Consider the following 23671-nt stretch of genomic DNA (forward strand, 5'->3'; position numbering starts at 1 on the left):
TTCACGCATAGTTATTTAATGGGGCTGATTTCTCTAATACTGTGCCTTAGAAAACCATCACTTCAGCCAGTGTCCTCACAGCCAGGGCAACCTATTTCTTGAGGAACATTCCACGTTTACATTTGTTTCATGAAGCTGGTACTTTTGTGGGGAAAAGAATGCTGGTCACTGGGCCCTCCTCTCCTGGGAGGCCCAGAAGCCCTCTGAACTGTCTATGCTGAGGACAGGCCAATGGGGCCAGAAGTGGACGGTCCCAGCCTCACACACGCAGACTGTAGTGGAGAACACAATGTCACACTGGTGAAAAGCAAGGCCTGGGTGGTGGTGATCTTTCCCCAGACAATTACAGTAATGCTGTTTGACTCTGAATGCTTGGTTACATTTCAAATTTATTTCCAATCATTTAGAACTGGATCGATGGGAGACAAAGGTGCCTTTTAGCGCTGGCACCTGCTGTTCCCCCCAAATGTCAAGGACTGACATTTGATGCCATTATCCCCAGTCAGCTTACAGATGACTCACTTCCTTGCTTCCCCAGCCCTCAGGCCCACCCACCCAGCAAGGACTTTCACACCATGCTGATGACAAACCACACTGCCCAGGAGGACCCAGATTTTCTCCCTCTGGCAGAGCAAAGGTGGGCCTCCTGGGTGACCACTGCATCCCTGGGTGCCTGGGACAGGCCTCTCCTGGCTCAGTTCCTCCTTCTTTCTTTCCTGTCCCCAGGCCGGCACCCAGAGTTCTCAGGTCAGGTGCATATCTTGGGATGAGATGGGTGCTCTCATGGTCTGCCTGGTGGTCCAGGTAGCAGGGTGGGGCTGTGGGGTGTATCTTTTCTCGTGAAGAAGGCATTGGGGGAGAGGGGACCCGGTGCCCCTCAGATAAAGTACTCCTTTCTGCTGCTGTCCCCACCTGTGTCCTGGAGGGAGAGGTCATCCTGCAGGGCTGCGTCTGCACTTTCGGCAAACTCCGTGCCCTTGGCCTCATTGGTGTGGTAGGTGCCCTTGTGCCCATACAAGTAGCGTAGAGTGATGACAAGCAGGCAGATCAGGATGATGGCTATCGCTGCAATTACGCCTGTAGAGGGAACAAATGCATGGCTCTGTCTGGGGCAGGCGCCTGGGATTGGGGTCAGGACTCATAGGGCTTGTGCCAGGATAGACACTGCTACAGTCAGCACCAACCCCAGACAGGCTGGCTCATTCCTGCCCTTCTCCTTCCTGCCTGGCATGTGCTCACCCTTATCCACACCCATCTGAGTTACTCCGACCTCCCTCTTTCCCCCTCCTTCCACTCAGACTGGCACAGACTGAGGTTGGGATAGAATTCCAGCACTGACCCTTGCTCAGGGCCACTCAGTCTACTGAGGAAGACAGACTTCTGTGTATACCCTGCAGAATCAACTACATGAGTTTACCTAAAACTGAGAGGTTCATGGCCTCAGGACTTGCAGTTTTAAATCCAGAATGATCTCAACTGAGAAGTTCCCCAGGGTGTGAGGCTTGGTACTAAATCTAGGAAAGTGCCCTGAAGGCTGGGCCCTGGTGGCCGCCCTGCCTTGTGCACTCTTAGGAGGAACAAGACAGGGCCATGGGAAGCACTTGGGACAGGTTGGGGAGAGTGTGGCTCACTGTTCATCACCCTACCTTAGCTCTGGCATGCTCTCTGGAGGTGAAGGCTGCATGGGTTTGCCAGAGGAGCAGGGGCAGCCGAGCAGAGGACTGGAGAGGGAGGGGGTTCTGCAGGACACCCAGTAAAGGCGTGGAGTGTGAACAGCAGTCAGCCCCTCATTTCTGTTTGGACTCAGGAGCGGTTGGGAGGTGAAGCTGGGAGGCTGGGCGGTAGGGGCCAGGTCACTCAGGGCCTGGGAGTGACGGGGTGAGGGGACACCAGTGAGTTTTAGATGGGCTTAGGCATGGCCCCTCATGCAACCTCACCCTCATTCAGGCATTTGCTCTGAAGCCTTGGGTGGATTCTCCCCTGGGCACTCCCTCTGATTCTCCTGCTTGGAGGCCCAGGACAGCTCACCTGCAATGATGGCGATGTTCACACCCAACGTCATGAAAATGTGGTCAGAGTCGACCATTTCTGTGAACAGAAGAGAAGAACCTAAGTGGGGAGAGGAAATCCTCCCATGCTCAGCAGTGTGTCTGCACCGCCCCCCCCCCCCCCCACTCACAGGTGCACGGCATTGTGAATGGGCCGAGTGGACAGAGGGCGGTGTGTGTGTGGACAGGCTTCTGGCTCTTCCTGGTCGCTGACCAGTCTGGAGAGGACGTGGGAACCACAGTGGAGGCTGACCTGGTTCCCGCGTCTCTGAGTGGGGTGAGGGGCGGACTCCTTGCATTGGGCAGGTGCTCGGTAGACACGTTAGGTAGGCTAGCTCAGTAGTGCGCATGAAGGTAGGCAGTCATGTGCCCGGTACCAGCAGCATCTGCCTTTGGGCCTCAGCTTTCTCACAATAATGGTAAAAACAGACCATTTGTGAAGTGTCCCCACACGTGGAGGGTCCAAACATGCCAGGTGTTGGTTCAGTTGCCTCTCACCCATCATATCATGTGGTCTTCCCAGCAGTCCCATGAGGTGGATGGTATTACTAGCCTATTTCACAGGTGGGACCCTGATTGTGAGGGAGTAACATGTCCAGGGTCACACTGGCAGGACAGTCAGCCCACACTCCCGCATCTGGGGGGGCAACTTTCTCCTTTCTCTGTTGAAGCCACCCTCCCAGGAGGGCTCCTGTCTGGTGGGTCCTCCCCAAGTCCCCTCTGTGGTCTCTGATTGGCTCTCTTGTGGGAAGGGCCGCACTGGGGCACTCTCAGAGTTACTGACTGGTTGGTCTGGCCACAGGGCTAGCATCTCAATTGGAATAGGAAGATGTACATCACCTCCAGCTGCTTTACAGAGTGTCTCCTCTCTCCTCTGGGAGATGAGTGAGGAGAAGGATTTATTAGACCACAGAAATCTCAGTGTTAACATGGAAATCCCATGTTTCAATTATAATGGCTACGCATATTAAAGCAGAGAAGGCTACTTCGTAATAGTCCTTTCTGCTCAGATAATCACTTTAATTATAGTGGGATGAGGTCATTCTCCCCAGCTTCCAGATGCCTCTTTCTGAGAAGGGACTGGCCATGGTGCGAGGAAGGAGAGTGTGGTGAGTAAAGGGAAGGCTCCAGGCTGGAGGCAGAGGAGGAGGAGAGCCCGCCCAGAGTTTGGAGGTGGTCAAGAGGGTAAAAGAGGTCCTTCAAGTCAGCAAAGAGACAGAGCAAGCACACAGCAGGAGTCAGGGAAGGGGAGGGAGGGGGAGGCAGGAGGAGAGCTCAGTTCAGCCTTCTAAGTGCTTCACGGTACTGAGAACTGAGGCAGGAAGGGCAGGAAGTGCAAGTGGCATCTGACTCTGCGATTCAGGGTGGAAAACAACAGCCTGGATTTCAGCATGTAGCACATAGTAGGTCCTCAATAACCATCTGCTGAATGCATGACTGCATCCATAAATGCAGGCATATATGAGTGAATGGATTCAGATGCTGGCACTGCGGACCTTATTCAATCACCAAGAACTTCAGAGTTCAAGAAGAATAAAGAACGGCCCCCTCCTGAAGTTGGCATGGATGGCCATAGAAGTTCAAATACCTAGAATTGCCACTTGGGATTTTCCAGGTTGAAGACCAGCATTTCTTAGGCCAGTGTGTCCAACCCAGTCAGGGTTAGAAGGGATTTCTGGTTCTTCCTCTTTGAAAAACACCTAGCAACAGCTTAGCCTGTGACAGGTGCCATCCTCAGCATTTACCGGGCTTGGCCCCCATGGCCGTCCCATTTGGTAGAAGTTACTATTATTCCCATCTTACAGATTTGGAATCTGAGTGCCAGAAAAGTGTTACTATATTCCCTGGATCTTATAGCTGAAAGAGAGTCAGAGGTCAACCAAGTCAAGCCCAGGCTGCTCTGGGTCAGTGTGCTGAACCCTGCCTGGCACTGCCCAGTACTGCTTAAGTGCTAGATGAGGTATTTGGCTTGAACCACTTGGGGTGAATTTCTTAGCTTGTGTTTAGGGACCTTGCACCCAAACCTATATACTGGAACACTGGGAGCTCTCCCTGCAGGCCAGTGGGGTGGGGACAGGAGGGATCTGAGGTCTCTGAGGGGTCAACAGGGCTCCCTCTGAGCTCATGTGTGCCCGGGAGCAAGGTGGGCAGGCATGCCTCATCTCCATGCCCTACCCCTCTGGGTGTGTGGAGCTGAATTTGCACAATGTGATTGATCCCAGGGAGGTGACACTTCAGCATGACCGGAACGGCTATAGAGCTCAGAACTGGCACAGCTTAGGAAGCTCAGGCCTGTCTGGGAGGATGGAGATGGTGTGAGAAGTGGTTCTCAAAGTGTACTCCTGGGACCAACAGTATTTCCTACAAGCCTGCTAGAAATGCAAATTGTTGGGCCCCATCTCAGACCTGCTGTATCAGAAACAAGGACCTGGATCTCACAATCTGTGGTGATAGGCCTCTAGGTGGTTCTGATGCATGCTCTGTGCTGAGAACTGCTGGTGTATGAGAAGGCTTCTCCGAGGGAAGTTGTTAGGATTGGCCTTTGAAGGATGAATAGGAGTTTGCTGCACAGACAGGAGTATAAGTGTTGTAGGCAGAGAGCTCAGCACCCACAACAATGCTCACCTCTCTGTAGCTCTCACTTTCCCTCTAAATGTCTGTTCACCATCCATGACACTGAGGCTCGTGAAGCCTATGTTTTCATCTCTTGACTCTGGAGATGGAGTTAGAATGCTCATCGGCTATGCTCCCTTGTCCTGGGTCGCTGTAGCCAGTGGTGATGATAAGGGATATTTGGAAGAGTAGCTGGAATGAGCTCCATCCTGCTCAAGGAAGTTGATGGGCTAGTGTGCAAGCAGATAAGGACCCTGGAATAAAAGCCCACCCCTAGCTGGGGTTGAAGGGTGAGTATGTGATTGGAGATGGCATCATTCTGAGTTCAGGACTTGGGGCAGAGGGATTTATGGGAAGCCTTAGGGAGTGCATTTATGGCAGAGGTAGGTGTTATTTATGGCTAGGTGTGGGTCCGAGATCAGAAAAAAGTAACTGTGTAGCCCTCAGATTGGACAGGCATTGGAGACCTCAACCTTTTCACAGAGATCCCAGGTACCTTGTGGTTTTCTTTCTTGGCTCCCTTTAAGACTGCAATGCCCTCGCCAGAGAGAAAGCTCTACAAACCCCAGAACCACATTAGCCCTGCTCACAGTTCTATGCCCAGCATCGGGCTGTGTACCTGGCACCCAAGAACAGTTGTTGGATGTTATTTGAAACCTAGCCCCTTTGGAGGAACTGAGAATCAAACTGCCCTTTGCGCTGTCCACATCATTGTGAAGACAAGCTTTGGGTTCAAATCTTGGCTCGACCAGTTTCACAGTAGTGCATCCAGCAAAATATTTAACACTGACTGGCTTTAGTTTCTGTGTATGTAAAACAAGATTAACCATACCCACCCTGTGGTTGGGATTAGAAAAGATATGCATGATAATGATATTTTATGTATGTTGTGTAGACAAGACCTACATGGCACATAGCTCAGAATAGGTATTTACTAAGTTGTCATCATTTTTTTTTTTTTTAAAGAAAAGCAGACTGCCATGTGCAACACCTCATTTGGGTGTATCTGCTCTTGGAAGCTTGACGAGCCTATGCTCTCCTACAAATGGACCTTGAGACCTTGTTTGGAGATTCTAGCAAGACAGTGCAGCCACTCATATGCCCTTGACTGAGGAGCAGTCCTCCTCTATCGGGGAAGGTCATCGTCTTCAACAGAGTGTGCAGCTTTCGGAGGGACGCACAGGGAGCAGTGAGGGAAGAAGGGGATGCCCGCCTAGCCAGGCAGTTTTGCTGAATCAACCCGGGCCATCAATGGGTTGCTGTCACACAGGTGGCAGCCAGATGGTCCTCACATCCTGTCTCCACTTTTTTGATCTCATCCTCATTACTACTCTGGTTTGCACATAATTCAGTGCCAATCACCTAAGCGACCCACTCGCAAATGTTTGGAGTCCATGCAGAGGATGGGCACTGGTCATGGATTCCTAGGACGGGCCTGGTGGACAGTAAATCAACATCTGGGTGCTGAGTGTCTCTGTGTTCCCAGGATCACCGTCGGCACAGAGGAGGTTCCAGGAAACAGAGAATGAGTCTCTCTCTGGGAGATACGACTGTGACATAAAACTTATTTAAGGCAGGGTTTGTCAAACAGTAAATCCCAACCCACTGGTGGGTCCTAACTAGAGAGAGAGAAATAGAGAGGGGAGAGGGAGAGAGAGAGAGAGAATGAGAGAGAGAGAGGGAGAGAGAGAGGAGAGCTCAGAAAGCATTAGGCTCTATCATTCAGCCAGGGTAAATACTGTTTGGTGGGGCTTTGGTTTCATTTGGGCACACACACCAAATGCATTCACCATACTCTTCAGAGGCCATGACTTAGACCACAGCACCATAAAAGGGAAAAAACCAAATCCCTAGTCCTGCAGCATTGGGCTCAAGGGAGCCCAACTCTGAGCAGGCAGATGGTGAAGAAAACACAGCTTCACTCTGACAAAAGCTGACGTGGGCCAAGGCGGGAAGGTGGCCATGGTGTATGACAGCTCCGGGCTTCTGAACCCCAGTGTGGCCAGCCAGAGTCCTCGCCACAAGGCCAGGGCCTGGGCCATGAGCCAAGTGCAGGGATAACAGATGCTTCCTGTGAGCTGAGCTGGTGGGTCTCTTGGGGGAGAGGAAAGGGAAGAGCTGTTACTGCCCTACACTGTTCAGGGAAGTTGCCCTCCTGTGGGGGCAGGGGTGGAGTGGTGAGCAGGAGGAACATTCCCTCATGATGGGGATGAGGCCACGTGTCCTGGGGGTTTAGTCTTGAGAGGGTGTGGAGGAGGAAGGCCACTCAGCCGGCACAGGCACTGGGCACTGGGCACGGTCTCCACGGAAGTCCCCTCATTTCATCCTGCAGCAGGCCTGCAAAAGGGAACTTCCTTCCCTTTCTCTAAGTTACAGAAAATGACATGCGTGCCAAAGAGGTCAAATAATGGGGCGAAACTCACAGCCAACCAAGGGCAGAGCCTGTGTTCAATCGGAGGATTCTCCAGAACCAGAGTGTGCACCCTCCGAAGTGCTGGGAATGGCTTTCTCCTGTGCAGTCTGCAATCTGGCTGCAGCCAAGGGCTGTCGACCCTCCATACGGTCCACAGGGTGGCCGGCCGCCTGTCTTCTGGTCAAAGGCAGCGGGGCACACAGGTGCTGCCCCTCATTGAAGGTGATGTTCCCGGTTCTGGCTGGCAGCTTGGGCACGGCCAACAGGACACAGGACTTTAGCCGCAGCTGGACCCTGGGGGCTGGGGGTTGGGGGTGCTTCCCAGATGTTGACAGAGAGCAGAGGTCAGGTGCTGGCCCCAGGGAAACAAGTCCAGAATCTCCCTTCTTTGGTGTTTTCTGATGAAGCTGTGCCAAGGGCACTCTTCTTCCCCTAGAGGTGTTATCTTCCCACCTACTGCCCACCTTGGATGGTTTTCCTGGCGCCTCAAGGTTATGGAAGAAATGCCTGCTCCCTGCTTCTCTTGCCCAACTGGGGCAGAGGACTCTGGGAGAGTGAGTTCCTTCCAGTCAAGGGGGAGAATGCCTTCAGACTAGGCGGCCTATGTGTTCTGGAAAGAGGAAGATTGTTTCAGCTTTAAAACCATGAAGGGGAAGTCATGGAGTCCTTGGAGAGTTCCTCCCATGACAACTGTGTCAAGGACAGCAGTGCAGAGGCTGCCACACCACCACCTACAGTTTGCCAAGTTCCATGCCACTCACCCAGACTTCTATTTCAAGGAAACTACGGATCTGGTTAGAAGAGCTGCTCTCCCCTGGCCGTGACTTTGTGTGAGTCTGATTTGGGTTCAGGATGAGGCCAGAGACTGGGGGAGGGACAGGAAACTTTGTGGCTGCAGAAAGTTCTCCTTGGCTCCCACTGGGGTTTCTTCTTCCTGCACTAGATTCATGCCTCCAAGTCCTCATGCCAGTCAAGCAGAAAGCAGTTGACGGCTGAAGTTTATGAACTGCCTTTTCTTTTTTGGTGAGAAACAGGTCAATCATATTTCCTTTTCTTGGATGATTTGTTGTAATCACAGCCTGAAAAGCTGTAACACTGAAGCTACAACTGGGGAAGAGTTGGTCTCAGGATGGAAGTGTGACAAAGCGACAATTACACATTGTCTGTCCATGTCTCTCGCACGGCAGCCATGTTGGCTGTGTATGGCATTCACCCAGCCCCAATGGCACGTGCCCACAGGGAGCTCAGGACTTGGTTGAGGACGCATGACATTTATGTGAAAAGGGACTGCTGACACTGTCTGTGTCGTAAGGTGTCAAAACAAGCAATAAAGATATGCCTGGGGGGTGTCACAGAGGGCACTCACCCATCAGACTCTGGGCCGCAGGACTCCCAGATTCTGTGACAGTGGTTTTGATTTTGCTCATGCTTTTGTTTGTTCTTTCTTTCCTCAGCAAAATGTCTCTAGCACCTACTTTTACAGCAGCAAGCTCTCTACTTGAGTCCAGGCCCTTGCCTTTAGGGAGCTTGCTGTGTGACAGACTGAGAGAAATGCATCTGTGGGTAAGTTCAGAAAGGGTAGTTTAAGGAAGGGCTTCCTGGAGGAGGAAACCCCCCCCAAGACTGGTCTGCTCAGATGGTGGGATGACAGGCCAGCAGGGAGACCTGGGTGCAGTGGTGAGAGAAGAGCATGGAGGGGAACTTCGCAGTGGAGTGGCCAGGACTTCTGTGTGGGCATAACTGCTGTGGTACCTGGTCATCGTATGTGAGATGCAGGGCCCTCTTCCTGTGCTTTTGCGGGAGGCAGAACTTCTCAGGCAAGTTAGCTCACCTCTTGGAGCCTCCTTACCACTTCTGTAAAGTAGGGAGTGAAACCTGCTCCTGATAGGGTTAGTGGGGGCTGCCGGCAAGGTGTGGGGTCTCAATCTGAGTGTGCCTCACGATTTCCTGGGTGCTTTGTGACACCACAGATCCCTGCACTCACCCCAGATTTTGACACCTAGTGTGGCCCCCAGAATCTGCATTTCTCAACATGTTCCCATGTGCTGTTGATGCCGCTGGCCCTGTGAGGACCCCTGAGCTCATGACGGTGAGACTGGCTTATAGGTCACGTGCCCAGTTCCAGTGCTATCACACAGCTCTTGTTTGCAAGGAGGTGATAACAGGCTCCAGTAAATGAAAGTATGGGGGGTGAGTCGTACTTTCTTAGTGATGAAGACAAGAAGACACAGTCACAGCTGCCCAGGCCACAAATCTGAGCTTTGTGTGCTTTCTTTGAGGACCAGCGGATGTAGTTTGAGACCTGGTACAGTGGTTACTCTGCGGACTTGTCCCCTGCGCTGGCTCCTTTGCCTGCCCCCAGTGACTGGAGCTGGGAGACAGGACAGAAGGCCCTGTGCCAGCGTCTGGTAGGTGCACTGGCCTCCGATGAATGCCTGATCAGGAGACTGTAGTCTCCTCTGCCTCGTTCTTTGGAAACTCCAAAAGTCTCAGCTATCCCCTGGAAGGAAAAGTAACCTCTGCTGATTTCTTTCAGTATCCCTGGGCTCTGATCTGATGACACACCAGGGAAGCGCTTCTCCAAAGAAAGGTGTCTGGGGCACCAGAGTGGCAAAGGAAATGGGTGCTTGGGGACATTTTGGGGAGCCAAGAGGGGACAGTGTATCCCAATCAGCATTTGCTTGGCTTTCCAGCTCTGAGCTCCAGTCAGCAGAAGCCCTAGAAGGCCCTAGATACACCTATTTCCAGCCCCAGCTCTGTCCAGACTGGGGGAGAATGAGGGTGCAGGATGCCTCCACCTGCTGGGCTCGGGGTGGGGGCCTGCCTGCCTGCCTACACTGGCTGAGTCAGCCAGGTGCGAGAGTGAACAGATGAGGGAGTGAGGTCCAGAGCAAGAGGCCATCCCACAGCACGACTGAACTCCCACTTAGACCACACGGGACCATCCTGGAGAGTGCAGTGGCCAGCACAGGGCAGCAGTGTGATTCTCACTGTTGTTAACACCATTGTCACCATTCTGACTGTTGTCAGTAATGCCAAAATGGCCTCCAAGTGCGATTTCCAAAAACGGCACCTTTAACTCTCTCATATGCTATTTGGTAAATGTGTCACCCTGAGCATCAAAAACCTCATTTCTAGCATTGGGCCTTAGAGACATAACCTGAAAAGGAAACAAAAATTCATGCTCAGAAAAGTATACTGCAACTTGGTGTAAAATGGAAAACAAAAGAGAGAGAACCATCTAAATGTTCCACATTAGGGAATTGGTTATGTAAATTCCAATACACTTATGTGATAGAATAGTATGCAGTTATTGAAGTGATGTGTGGAAATTCTCAGTGACAGGAGGAAATGCTTACAGTGTGATTTAAAGGAAAAAAAAGCAGGACCCTGTAAATATAAATTATGTTAAATATTAAAAAAAATTCTTGGATAAAAGAATAAAAGGAAATAGCATGTTGAGGTGGTGGCTTTTGGGTGGTGGGGGGGTTGGGGTAGTGTTGCTTTCTTCTAACATGCAGTTTCTGTACTTTCCAAATCACCTCCAACAAACATGTTACTTTTCAGGTCAAGAAATGGGAGTGGATCTTCAGAACTGGCTCTCATCACAGAGTCTTCAAAGCCTCAGACTGGAAAGTCCATGAAGTTCCCCCTGAATCCCCCGCTATGGTCTCCCCCGCCCCACCCCAGTGCAACTATGGTTGCACTTTCCCGAATATCTGAGTCTTGTTCTCACATACCCTTTGCCTGACCTGGTCAGGGACAGCTCCGTGTTGACACTTTCCCTTCCAATAAAGAGATGCATGCCGGGGACAAGTGCAAGTGCATTCGACACCCATAGCTCACCCTGCCTTTTCCCTGGGCTGCAGTTGTAGATGGGGGAGTTCCAGATGTGGCTTGAGTCCCAAAGTGCTCACAGACACCCTTGTTTCTGCAGATGGAAATGGAGGCAAGCTCTGGCCCTCTCCGGAAATGGGTCAGAGCCTGGATTTTAGCCATCTGTGGCTGCTCGAGCCCAGGTTTTGCTTTTCTGGAGCTCCTTGAGTCATTGTGGGTGTCCTACTCAGCTGGGCTCCCAAGGATCCTCAGATTTAAGTATCTTCTTAAAGACCCTGGAAGGGTCCCTCTCACCTCCTGGACTGGTTAGAGCCCTCTGGACAAGATTCTCTGAAGGGAGGCCTCAGTTGTCCCTTTAATTTCAGTCTCAGGGGAAGGGACCTTATAATGGAAATGCACAGACTCAGTTTCCCCTCTTGGCCTCCTCTTTCCTGCATCTCTTCCTTTTTTCTTATCCTTGTGGCCATTGTCAGTCACTTCACACTCATCCATATCTCTTGCTTCTTTTTCTCAAGCACAATGAATCTTCCATCAATGATTTTGCCCTTATACTTTTGCAGGCTGTGTCTATTCTCCTACTTATAAAGAAGTAGTAGAGTTTAGCGTCTGGAATAATGGCTTCTAGCTTGCCTTGCAGAGAGGTGCACTTAGCTGTGTGGGTGTCAGAGAGCTCAACCTGGAAAGATCCTTGTAGTCCCTGAAAGCCAAACATTAGAACCTCAGGATTGTTAGGACTGGGCCTCAAGGTCACAGAATATCTTGTCTTTCAAAGTGCCTGCGGGGAGGGTGTTGGAGGAGTTAAAATCATCTATTGTGGGCATGCAGTGAGCATGTACTCATCAGTTGCTGGGATCACAGTAGCTTTGGGTTGAAAATGACCTTGAATGCTCATTCCGGCTATGGCTGTCTTGTTCTTCCATCACTCTACAGCCTCCTTAACCACAACGCTTACACTGTGTCCACAACCTCTTGGGGTTATCAACTCAGTCCTGGATTCCTCCTCTTTCCACCTGAGCTGGGTGGCTCCTTGGCCTCAGGACACAGCCCTCCATCTGGCGTTTGTCTTGTGGCCTGATGTGTCCAGGAGAGTTTCGTGAGCTGGCATGGGGCTGTCGCCACCACTTCCCATTGTTTTGGGTAGAAAATGAGATACATATGGGCTACGGCAATGCTTTGTTAGCAAGTTTACACATTCTCTCACCCTGTTAAGCACATGGGTATTCAAAGCAACCACTCATTCACAATGTAATTTTTATTCTGGTCTCCAGGTCATGGCTGCAGCAGGGAGGCCCTGAGTTGAGCAGACACCTCGGGAGAAGGAGGGTTCTGTGATGCAGGAGAGGCAGGCAGAAAAAGGAATGGGGCCCTATAATGGGGACGCAGCTTATGTCCTTCCTGTGAGTTGTCAGAACAGGCTCTATGTGGCTGCTCTTAACCTGGGACTGCATTGTGGGCAGATTCTATAACTTTCCAGTCCCTTCTGGAAAAAAGACCAGTCAGAAACAAAAGCTAGGGTCTCACATCTATTTTAAAGCTCCTAAGTGAAATAAGCAAGTCATAGAAACACAGATGCTACATGATTCCACTTATGTGAGGAATCTGAAAGAGTCCAATTCATAGAATCCAAGCAGGGAATGGCGGGGGCCAGGGCCTGGGGGGAAATGGGGGCTTGCGGATCAGTGAGCATAGTTTCGGAACAGGAAGGCAGGATGCTCTAGAGATGTGTCCTCGGACATTGTGCCCACGGTCAGTTATAATGCATGGTACACTAGACCATTTGTTAAGGGAGTAGATCTCGTGGTAAGTGTTCATACCACAGTGAGAAAGGGGGCCTGGCCTGCTCTCCTTAATTCCTCTCTCCCCACCAGTTCTGAGCTCAGCCCCTCAGAGCTGCAGTGGTAAAGGGATGTGAGGCTAAGGGAAACCATTTTTCACCCTCATGGGTGACACTGGTTACTTGGTCTTGGTGGGGGGAGCCCTAGGCTGGGCAGGCTCTTTCTGAGGACAGAGTGATAGCCTTTGGGGAGAACTGAGGCAAGTGTGTCCACACTGCACTGCCCCTGACCCTGGGGGGCCTCAAGCTGACTGACCCTTCAGCAACCCCCTGTGCGGCCTGGACAGGGCTCTTGGGAGTGGGCTGCTTTGAAGATGGTTCACACCCAGCCCCTCTGGGCCTAGTCCTGCACAGGCGGGGGTGTCGAGGATGTGCTGCTGCTTCCAATGCTGCATGGACAGACGGACAGGGAGCTCGCTCCCCTGTGGCGCCGGCCCCCTTGCTCTGGGGGCTCTCTTGGGCCCTCCTCACTTGGCTCGAGGCAGAGAGAAGCTGAGCACCATGGAGACAGATGAGGATGATGTGGGATTCTCCCGCAACAGCCCTCAGGGATGCTCCGGGTGGCTATCTATCCATTCTGCGACCATGGCTTGTGGGTAACCGTGCTTGCACCAGTGTGGACTCCACTCAGGCTGTGCCTAGTGCGCATTTGGCATGTGAGTGTGCTTACTGCTCCCCATCCTCAGTTTTGAGTCTTCATGGAAATTCTTGCATTACATCACACACGCAGGTGTACAGGCACAGACATACACACGTACACACACGTGTGTGCGCGCGCACACACACACACACACACACACACACACACAGCCTTCTGGGACCTGCAGCCTTGTCTGGCCCCTCCTTTGGCTGATGCAGCTGCTTCTCTGAGGCACAGGGTCTGGCACTGGTTGGCAGGTTGGCAGCTTCCCAGCTATGTGACTGTCCCAGCCCAAGGTCAAGTGCATGGACGATGAGCGAGAGCCATGTATAGGGAAGATAATTCTGTAAGGAGCAGTTGTGCCTCTCAGTGAGGTGTGAGGCTCAGAATGACAGTGCTCACCAAGGAAGTGGGCCAGTGAGACTCTCCCCAATCCTGATTTCAGGCAAGGGGACCTAGGGAGCGCTTGACGTCTCCAGCTTAGGACACAACAGAGGCCGGTGTTATAAAGCTTCTCTCTACAGCAACCCAGGGCATCTGGCTGCATCTGAAGTTTTTCTGAAGAGGATGTCACCTTCTCCAGACTTGCCCAGACCTCCAGAGGTCTATTTGGCCTCTGTTTGCTCTCCCCTTCATGCCCTGAAGCCTGGACCACCCCTTTGGCCTCCACATCCTCTACTTCCCCTGGGATCCCAATTACCAACTGATCCAGATTGCCCGAGTCTCTCTTTTTCTACTTGAAACCCTCCTTTCCTGATATGGATAATGATGCCATTGCCATCATTTTATGGGCTCACTTTATAATTGCCTGTATTGTTCCAATTTCTCACCAAAGTCATTGAGGAGGGTGTTATAATGCTTATCACTTTAGAGTTGAGGAAACTGAGGCTCGGAGAGGTTGGGTCACTTGCCTGAGGTTACATAATGGGTAAGAGTGGGACTGAAACCCAGGTCTGTTGATTCCAAAGCTCCTTCCAGAATCATCTGTCCAACAAAAGTCTCTGAGAAGCTACTGTGTTCCTGTTTTAGAGCCTGAGGATCCAACAGTGCACAGTACAGAGCCTTCTATTCTAGGGGAGGGAACAGTCAACAGCTCATAAAAAATGTGGACCCATGTTGTTAGGCCAGGTGGTGATAGATGCTATAAGACATAAAGAAAGAAGAAGAGAGGGAGTGATCAAGGAGCCCTCTCAGAAGAGGTGTTTTGGGGCTGTGGTAGAGACTGAATGAATGTTTGTGTCCTCCCAAAACTCCTATGTTCAAAGCCTTCACTGGATGGTATTAGGAGATGGGGCCTTTGGGTGGTGGAGCCCTCGGATTAGTGCCTTTAGAGAAAGACTCCAAGAGCTCCTTCACCCCTTCTGCCCTGTGAGGGCCCACAGAGAAGACAGTCGTCTATGAACCAGGAAGCAGACTCTCATCAGATGCAGGCACTGTCAGTGCCTTGCTCTTGGGTAAATGTCTGTCATTGAAGTCTACCAGTACTCTGTGGTAGCAGCCTGACTCATACAGGGTGAAGCAGGGACATAAAGAGGCCTGCTCACTCTGAATCTGAAAGAGGAGTGTTCCAGGAGGACATGGGCCAGTGTGAAGGCCGGGGCAGGCAGGCTGGGTGAGCTCCACGGTGAGCCAGAGACCGTGGGGCTAGAAGGTGCAGCATTCAACCATAGAAAGAAGTGTGGCCTCCATCTGAGAGGCCAGGGAGGGTCCCCCACAGGAGCCTTTCGGGTTGTGTCTATTTGAGAAGCATCTCCGTGGCTGTAGTGCTGGGAGCCACTCTGGCCACGGTCCAGGCAAGTGCTTAGGCCTGCACAGTGGTGGCACTGGTGACGGGGAACAGAGGTATTTTGGACATGTCTGGAATTGAGGCTGACAGGAGTTGCTATTGGATTAGCTGTAGGGCAAGCAAAGATGTAGGGTGACCTCTACTATGCCCAGGGATCCCGTCAGATGTGCAGCACAGGTGCAGGGTAGGCCACTGGCACAGAGTCTAGGGCTCAGGGGACAGGTGAGGGCTGGAGCCCCAGCTGGCACCTCCAGCATCTCAAAGGCATGGACAGCCATGGGAAGGGACAAGAAAAGGAGCCGGGGGTCTTGCATAGGGCATCCCGGGGGGAAGCAGGCAGAGGGCCAGGAGGAAAGCAGGGAGCACCATGTCAGGAAGATCCCAGCCTTCCCTCTGCTGCTGCCCAGAGCTTCCTGTGCTCCAGGCCTCCATGTCCATACTAGCCCCATTTCCTCTCACTTTGCCCAAACTCTGCTAAGATCCTGCCCTCTCCCATGTATCACGGAATCGCCCCCTCCACCAGATCACCTCTGGCAGCATGTCTGTTCCCGAACTTAGGAAAGGGACCCCCTGCCCCCCACCATGGCCTGTCTCCCTTCTGCTCCTGGCCTCTTCCCTGTTCCCTTCACAGCAAAGCTCTGCAAAAGGCCTTCTCTACATACTTTTGGTGTTTCAAGTGCTTCTTTTTCTTTGTCTTCTGATGACATAAACTGAAACAGAGCCTTCTACAGAATGTGGGAGGCTTGGAGAGAGTGGAGGCAGGGGGAGGCCTTGGCCAGAGAAAGGTGGTGGTTTGCTGGACAGCGCACTTGGGCTGTGGTTGTGGCGCTGAGGTGAGGCTGGTCAGTGTGAATGTGTGTGAGTGTGCAAGTGTGTGTGTGAGTTTCCAGCCATGGCCATGTTTGGGTGCAGGCATGCAGGAGGGAGGAGCTGGATGAATCTAGACTGAGCCAAGACGGAGAGAATAAAAAAGGCTAAGAGTGTATTCAACCAAACCCAGCTGGGTTACAGCAGTGAAAAAACAACTCAGAGGTCTTGTCCTCCTGGAGTGCACATTCTAGGGAAGGGATACAGATGATGCAAAGGAGAAATAATGAGGTGTGCAGTGTGCTAGATGGTGCTAAGAGGAAAAATGAACTAGAGAAAAGGATGGGGCTCTGGGTGGGAGCTGCAATTTTAAAAATGTGGCCGGGAGGGCGTCAGGAAGAAGGCGGCATATGGCTAAGGCCTGAGCCAGGTGATGGGGGGAAGATGTGGCTATCTGGGGAACAGTGTTGCACACAGAGGTTCAGCAAGTGCAAAGGCACTGAGGTGGGAACAGCTCTGCATATTTCAGGAACAGCCAGAAGGGTGGCCGTAGTGAAGTGAGTTGTAGAAGACAGTCAGAGCATGAATGGAGGCCAGACCACATAGGGCCTTGAGAGCACTGCGTGGGCGTCAGCTCTCACCCTGAGGTAGACGGGAACCATGGGAGGATTCTGAGCAGAAGAGGGACACAAACTGACCGACACGTTGGCAGGATTATACTATGCAGGGGAAGGGACCCACGGGGGCGGGGGGGAGGTGGCTGTGGTAAAACCCAGGGTAGAGAGGATGGTGGCTTGGACTCCAGCAGAAAAGGTGAGAGGTGGTGGGCTTGAATATACCTTCTAGGTGGTGCTGGCAGAGTTGAGGACATACAACAAGGGACCACAATGGTGGGCTATGGAATCTGAGCTGTGAGAGGGAGGAGGTGAGGAAGGAAGGGAGGCAGCCAGGCTGCGGAGGGGAGGTGTTCCTGGGCTGAGGAACTGAGGGAGGGGAGACGTGGAATGGACAGCAGCACGAGCTAGGAGTGCTGTGGGCCGTCGGGGGGGCGGCGTGGCCAAAATGGAGACTGGGGTCCCTGGCGCTGCCCCCATGGCAGCGAGGGAGTGCAGGAGCAGGGTGCCAGAGGCAGGAGTTGAGGTAAGTCACCTGTGTGTGCGCACAGCTCTAAGGATGGCGGTGGCGATGGGTGCGAGGGACGGCAGAGGTGCTTGCCTCACCCAGGAGGACAGGAGGTGTGCTTCGTGGAAGGAAGGGGCACTTAGCAATGAAGGGTAACAGTGCCTGGGAAAGGCCTCTGTCTCTACCCTGCACCCAGCGCACAAGAGTGTGGGACAGAAACGCAGTGTCCTCGGGGAGCCAGGCTTCCTCCCCCGGGGGAGAAGGTGAGGCTGTGCTCAAAGAGGTTGAAAGGTGGAGCTTGGTGATGCAGTCCGGGGCCCTGTGGGGGGAGCACTGAGCCACAGGGAGAGGGCCGGGGGTGTCCCAGGTCCTTGGCCATCCGTGTCAGAGGCCTGGGGCACTCAGAGTTATCTGTGTGTGCCTGTCTCTTCCACTCAGCCGCTCTTCTCTTCCCTGTCATTCCATCCCCAGAAGGGACCCTCTGATGATTCAAGGGCTAAATCAGTGGCATCTGGGCCACAAGGGGCCTGAGAAGCTGAGTTGTCTGTCCCTCCCCTCTGACTGGCATTGGGGGCAGTCCAGCTGTGTCTGGCCGGATGCCTCGTGCTCCTTCTGCTGAAGATCCAGTCCAAGTTCCACTGCCTGACATTTCAGAACCTCTGGGTGCCTACAGCCCTTATTTCAGGGGCAAGTCTTCTAAATTTGCCTCTTCTTTTTTCTCATGTGCTGCTGGCCGCCTGTCTGGCAGGAGGCTCTGGGAGGCCAAGGTTCTGCACTATGCCACAGTGATTGCGGGCCTTTGCAGACTCCTCTCTGCCGTCAAGTTTAGACCACGTCACCTCCAGGAAGCCTTCCCTGACTTCTGCAAATGGCTTGTGCGCTCCTTTCCTCTACCCCTGCAGAAGGCTGCAAACTTCCTCATAAATATTTTAGGCTTTACAGATCACATATGGTCTCTATTGCATATTCTTCTTTATTTTATGGGTTGGTTGGTTTGTATGCTTTTTTTTTTTCCAATACTTTAAAAATGTAAAAACCATCCTTAGCTGGTTGACTCTACCAAAGCAGGCCACAGGCTGGGTTCAGCCTGAAGGCTGCAGTTTGCTGAACAACTCGTTCAAATCACCATTAAAATGCTTTGCAGTTGTCTGTCTCTGCACTGACTTTTAACTACTAGAGGGCAGGGACTGTATTTTATATACCTCCACATCTGACACAATGCTACGTGAATGAATAACTGATGTTGCATAAAATATCCTCTGACGTGTCCCAGCTGACTGTTTTATCATTTTTCTGCACACCTGCCTCTCACATGTTAAATAAACAACCTCCCTAAGAGTCTCCAAGTCAGCCATTAAACAGTCCCTCCACAGATACATACCAAGCTTTCAGTGATATTAATGGATGTCATTTATTAAGTCCCCGGTATGCAGCAGGCCAATGTAGAGTCCTATGGACACAGAAGTGAAGCCACCATACTGTGTGTGTGCATGTGTGTGTGTGCGTGCGTGTGTGTGTGTGCATGTACGTGCATGTGCTCATGCATGTGACTTAGGTATAGATCACTGGGTCGCTGTGAAGCTCAGGGTCGCGCTGACATGCCCTCCATGCTTCCTGCACTCCAGCTGGATCACGTGTGCTAATCCTTCCCACTTCTCTGGAGGACTTAATTCACTTAAAAAATCATATAATTGCATTTTCAGCATAATTAGGTACCTAATTACATGACTAAATGTCCTCGATCAGGCTGCATGTGTAAATAATGATGATTTAGTTAGCCGTGCTTTGTTATTGGCTTTCCAGAAGGCTCATCAGTTGGTGAACAGGATGTGGAGAATGTTTTTCTCCTTCCCTCCCCGGGTTTGACAGGCAGGAGTGGCAGGAGGGGAGCAGGATGGAGAGGGGAATGGGAGCTGGGGGGATTCCTGTTGCCTGGGGATCTTGGTTCAAAGCCTCAGGTAGAGCCTGTCAGAGTACCCACATTCTAAAGCCAGACAAGGTCACTTCCCCCCAGGATGTGCTAAGGGAAGCCAAAGTGATCCAGAAACAGCTGGACCTCCAGGTTATGGACTGGGAGGGTAGAGATGTGGTAAGGATTCTGGAAGGAAGGCAAGCCACAGGAGTAGGAGGCATGAGTAGTTCCTCCCCCATTCCCTGGAATATTTCTCCTCCTCTTAAGCCAGTGAGGGCACCCACACTGAGGGATGCTGCTTTCTTTCCACACTGGATGGAGGTGTGCTGATACTCACTGTTCTTCCGTGTGCAATGGGACCATAAAAGAACCTGCCTCGGAGGGCAGCTGTGAAGATGGCATGAGTTGATGCATGTCGATGGCGAGGTATGATTTGCTACACGATACCTGTTAGCTAGTTTTGTGAGTGCTACTTCTGTGGTTTGTTTTTTAGGCTGGACCAGTGTTTGAAAGGGAAGGTGCATTTTGACATATATATATATATATATATATATATATATATATATAGGAAGTGTACTCCTGGGGTGGTAATGAAGAAAAGGGCAAATGCATATCAATACGCCATCTATAGAAACCATCTTACAGCCCTTGACGGGGGCACTGTCATGTGGGTAGTGATGCCAGAGCTGTGGGTCCTGGCTTCTGAGTCCCACTGGCATGTGACCCTCTCTAACCCTCAGCTCACTTGCCAGAACAGAACGATGCACCTGCATGGCTCCAAGAGAGGCGGTCTCCAACACATGCAAGCTCTTCTCATAATCCCCATTTATTTGAGCATGGTTCCTGCATGTGTGTACAGGCCCACATGGCCCCTGGATGCAGGGCCCCTGTGGGGAAGCAGAGGGGCCCAGTTCCTGTGACTTGGGGGGCAGGGAGTGCTTGTTTATCTCCTGGAATAATTGGGCTTCCCAATGCTTCCCACTTTGCTTTTACTCCTCCTTTGTCCTCTGGGTATCAGGGCAGGAAAGGAACTTTAGGAAGGCACCAATTCACCTCATTTTGTATCCAGCACCAGATCCAGGAGGCTGACTGCCCCCAGTCAGGCCACTGCACTGTTTTTGTGCTTGGGGAGGAAAAAACATTTCTCTTCACTGCACTCTCCCCACCACCCCACCACCCCATCCTCCCACTGTGTTTCTGGCTGATGGAGACATTTTATAATATGTCTCAATCCATCACGCGGGCACACTCCTGTTCTATCTTCCCAGCCCCCCGTTAAGGTCTTGTGATTTATATTTCTCCAACATTAATCTTTTAAAAGCAAAGAAGCTATAAACACATACATAATTCTTCCTCCCGTCAGTTGAAATCCCATGACACAAATCAACTGCCATCTAAATTAAATGTTTCTTTCAAAGAAAGTGATAAATGCCCTGGAGACCAATCAAGAAAGCCAACAAACTTAGACTTTGTTTCACTTCAGAATTTTGCAGGTGGTGTGGTTAAAGTCCAAAAACTGGTTACGTCGCATGACCAACAGGACTGGTGAATTGGATGTTTTAATACAGCTGAGATGGAAAGCAGACTTTGTGCATCTTTCCTTATCAAGGTTTTTAGCATTTCAAAATGTGGAGTTGAAATCTAACATGTAACCTTAGGGGAAAAGGGTAGGTACAGACACAATTTACTATTCCATCAAACTGATGTACTGCTTTCTTAAGCAAACCAAGTAACAGAGTGAAAATGGAGTTACCAAAAGAGACATCAGCCACTTATAGACTTGGATCTGTTTGAGTGGTTAGGATTAGGGATCCCAGATATGCCAGATGGTCTAAGTGCAGATTTCAAATAATTTTATCCTTTTTTTTTTTTTTTTTTTTTTAGCAGGGATGGTTTCATATGTAAACCAATGCAAATTGTCAAATTGTAATTCTGTGCCTTCCAAATATCTATTTTTAGCTTTTGAGGGGGAAATATAAAAGCTATGGTTTAGGAAGGAAGGAGAGAGATGAATGGCTAAATCCAGTGTATATCTTGGGTTTATTTTCCTCTCTTCCTTTTCCGTGTCTTATTACTTCTTCCACCATCACTACCACATTTAGTATTGTTAATGAACGTCATTATTCATTATTCAACTCATTATGGGAAGTAGAGAGTCTTAAATATCAGGCTAAAGAAGCTGTGTCAACTACTGTAGGCCATGAGCAAATGAGAGGTTATGAAAAAAAGGGATTCTCTAGAAATCCTGAAGTAGTACAGGGATGGAGAGGGAGAGCATTCTCTCTTCCAAGTTTAGACAAGAAAGAATCAGCATGACACAATGAGAGACCAACAAGGCTGAGAGAAGTGGACATGAGTGGAGAGGTACGGATGTGAAATGAGGGGCTAGCAAGGCCCACTCGACAAGGCTAGGAGTCTTGAGGGTTGGAGAGTTTGAGATTCTGACAGGAGTATGATTAGAAGTTAAATGAAGGAGACAGTGTAATTGAAGAGGTTGGAGGGTTATGAACAATGATTTATTATTTTGTATTAAAATATATCCATTTAACGACTAATTTCCATAATCACACAATAATTATATTGTAGTTACATAACATAATTTATTATCAAATAAATATATCATTTAAAGTATTAAATATTAGGCTGTGTTTCGGATTTTCAAATTTACATAAAAAGTACGTTTTTGACTATTGCGAGAGGCATCCATGTATGGATGGGAAGAATGAATGACAAGGGGATCTCGACACTGCTTGAAACGAGGATGCTTTTGAAGATTACGATGGCTCCATCCACATAGAAGGTTTTGCACCCAGGCAACCTGGCCTGGGAGTTGGGGCACTGAGTGTGTGTTGGTGGTTCTAAACTCTGGCTGCACATTAGAACCACATGAGACCCTTTAAAAAACGCTCTTGTCCAGGTCCCACCCTGCTAGGGTTGCCAGACAAAATACAGGGCACCAGTTAAATTTGAATTTTAGATAAGCAACAACAAATTTTTTAGTATACTAAGTATGGCCCAAATATTGCACGCCAGCTCCACAGACTGTTTAGTTCTTTGTCAGCTTACCAGGTAGACTGGGGGTCTCCTAAGGTGGATACACCCAGAGGAGAGCCCTGGGATCTCCTGGGCCTGAGCCCAGAACAACAGGCACAAGCCAGTCTGAATTCCCACATTATTATCTCACACACTCACATCCCTCCTACTTGTCCCAGGTGAGCCTACTGTGCATAACACGGATTCTAATTCTATTCCACACCTCCAGACTTTGGCTCATGCTGTTCCCTCTGCCTGAAATGTCCACTCCACCCAGCTTACCTGGTGAATGGATGTCTACCCATCAAGGAGGATGTCTGTCCTGACCTCCCAGTGGAAGTGACCTCCTGTTACTACAGACAGACTCGCAAAGCATGTCAAAATAACTGGGGGTGCAGGAAGGGCCATGCCACTTTCATCTCAGTATCCTGGCATTTTGCAAGGTGGCTTGCGCATAGTAAGTAGGTGGTCATCAAAAGCTTACTGAGAGCAAGCTCCTCTCAGCAGACCACATCGAAATGCAGCAGGCAAATCACCCAGAAGACAGGTTATGGAAGCAGGAGTGTGCTAAACCAACTTAACTGAGCACCTACTAGGTACCAGGTGGTAAAACCATCTCTTGCATCTATCTTTCCACACTGTAGAGAACTTTTTTTAAATGTTCTTTTAAATTTATTTCGAGAGAGAGAGGGAGAGAACGAGCAGGGGAGAGGCAGAGAGAGATGGAGAGACAGAATCCCAACCAAGATCCCGTGAGCTCAATCCCACCACCCTCGGATCATGACCTGAGCTGAAATCAAGAGTGGGACGCTTAACTACCCAGGCACCCCACAGTGCAGAGAACTTTTACATACACTAATCCTTCGGCACTAGTGATGTCTGGTGATGGTTTGGCTCGTTCCAGGGTAGAGATCAGAGGAGTCCCCGCCTTGTTCCTCCCTTATGCTGGCAGTCCTTCTGCCCTTGCCCTTGATCTGCCCTTTCTCTAGCTCGTCAGGTTTTGTCAGCCTTGGGGTCTGAAACTTGCTCATTTCTCCACAGTCCAGCTATAATCCCAGGCCTTGAGCTCAGTTTCCATGTCAGGGCATACCACCTGTATGGTCCCAATTTGGGGATTTGAGTCAGGAAACGCACTTTTCCTATCAGGTCTGCTGTGACGAATCGTCCTGGCAGGTGGTCTGAAGGTGCTCATTCAGCCGGCCCCCTCTGGGTAGCCGCCCCCTCCAGGGAAGCCTCTAGTCACTGGGCCAGGGTGCCAGGAGGCCCTGCCTGACACGCCTGCACAGAGGCCGCTGTGTCTGCCTTGTCTTGGAGGGTCCTTCAGACTCTGTTTGCATCCGTGTGCATCAGAGCCTGGGGCAAAGGGCAGCTAGAAGTCAGCCGGGCCCATGCCACTGCTTTGTATGGTCTGTTCCATGCTGGGAATTCAACTGTACCTCCAGCCACTCATGATGCTTCTCTCATTCAAAATCCTGTGTCATGGGACAGACACAAATCATGAGCACCTCTCATTAGCTGAACTTCCCCAAACAACCTGCTTTACATATGAAATATATTTTTTAATTTTTAATTTTTTTATTATTAAAGCATTTTTAATGTTTAGTTTTGAGAGAGGGAGGAGGGGGA

The 23671-nt window shown here is 50.8% G+C and overlaps 1 protein-coding gene across 1 annotated transcript in view; it reads right to left on the minus strand.

Annotated features, from left to right (window-relative positions):
- Positions 1-369: 369 nt before the first annotated feature.
- Positions 370-23671, minus strand: part of GYPC (glycophorin C (Gerbich blood group)) — a 42606-nt gene continuing 19304 nt past the window's right edge. The window contains exons 2-3 of the mRNA XM_040474784.1: positions 2029-2088; positions 370-1077 (exon numbers count right to left, since the gene is read on the minus strand). Of these exons, the coding sequence (XP_040330718.1) occupies positions 878-1077; positions 2029-2088 (260 nt within the window). The 3' untranslated portion in view covers positions 370-877. The remainder of the gene's footprint in view (positions 1078-2028; positions 2089-23671) is intronic.

The sequence above is a fragment of the Herpailurus yagouaroundi genome, unplaced genomic scaffold, assembly GCF_014898765.1.
Source record: "Herpailurus yagouaroundi ecotype Mexico unplaced genomic scaffold, PumYag 140, whole genome shotgun sequence".
Taxonomy (NCBI): Eukaryota; Metazoa; Chordata; class Mammalia; order Carnivora; family Felidae; genus Herpailurus; species Herpailurus yagouaroundi.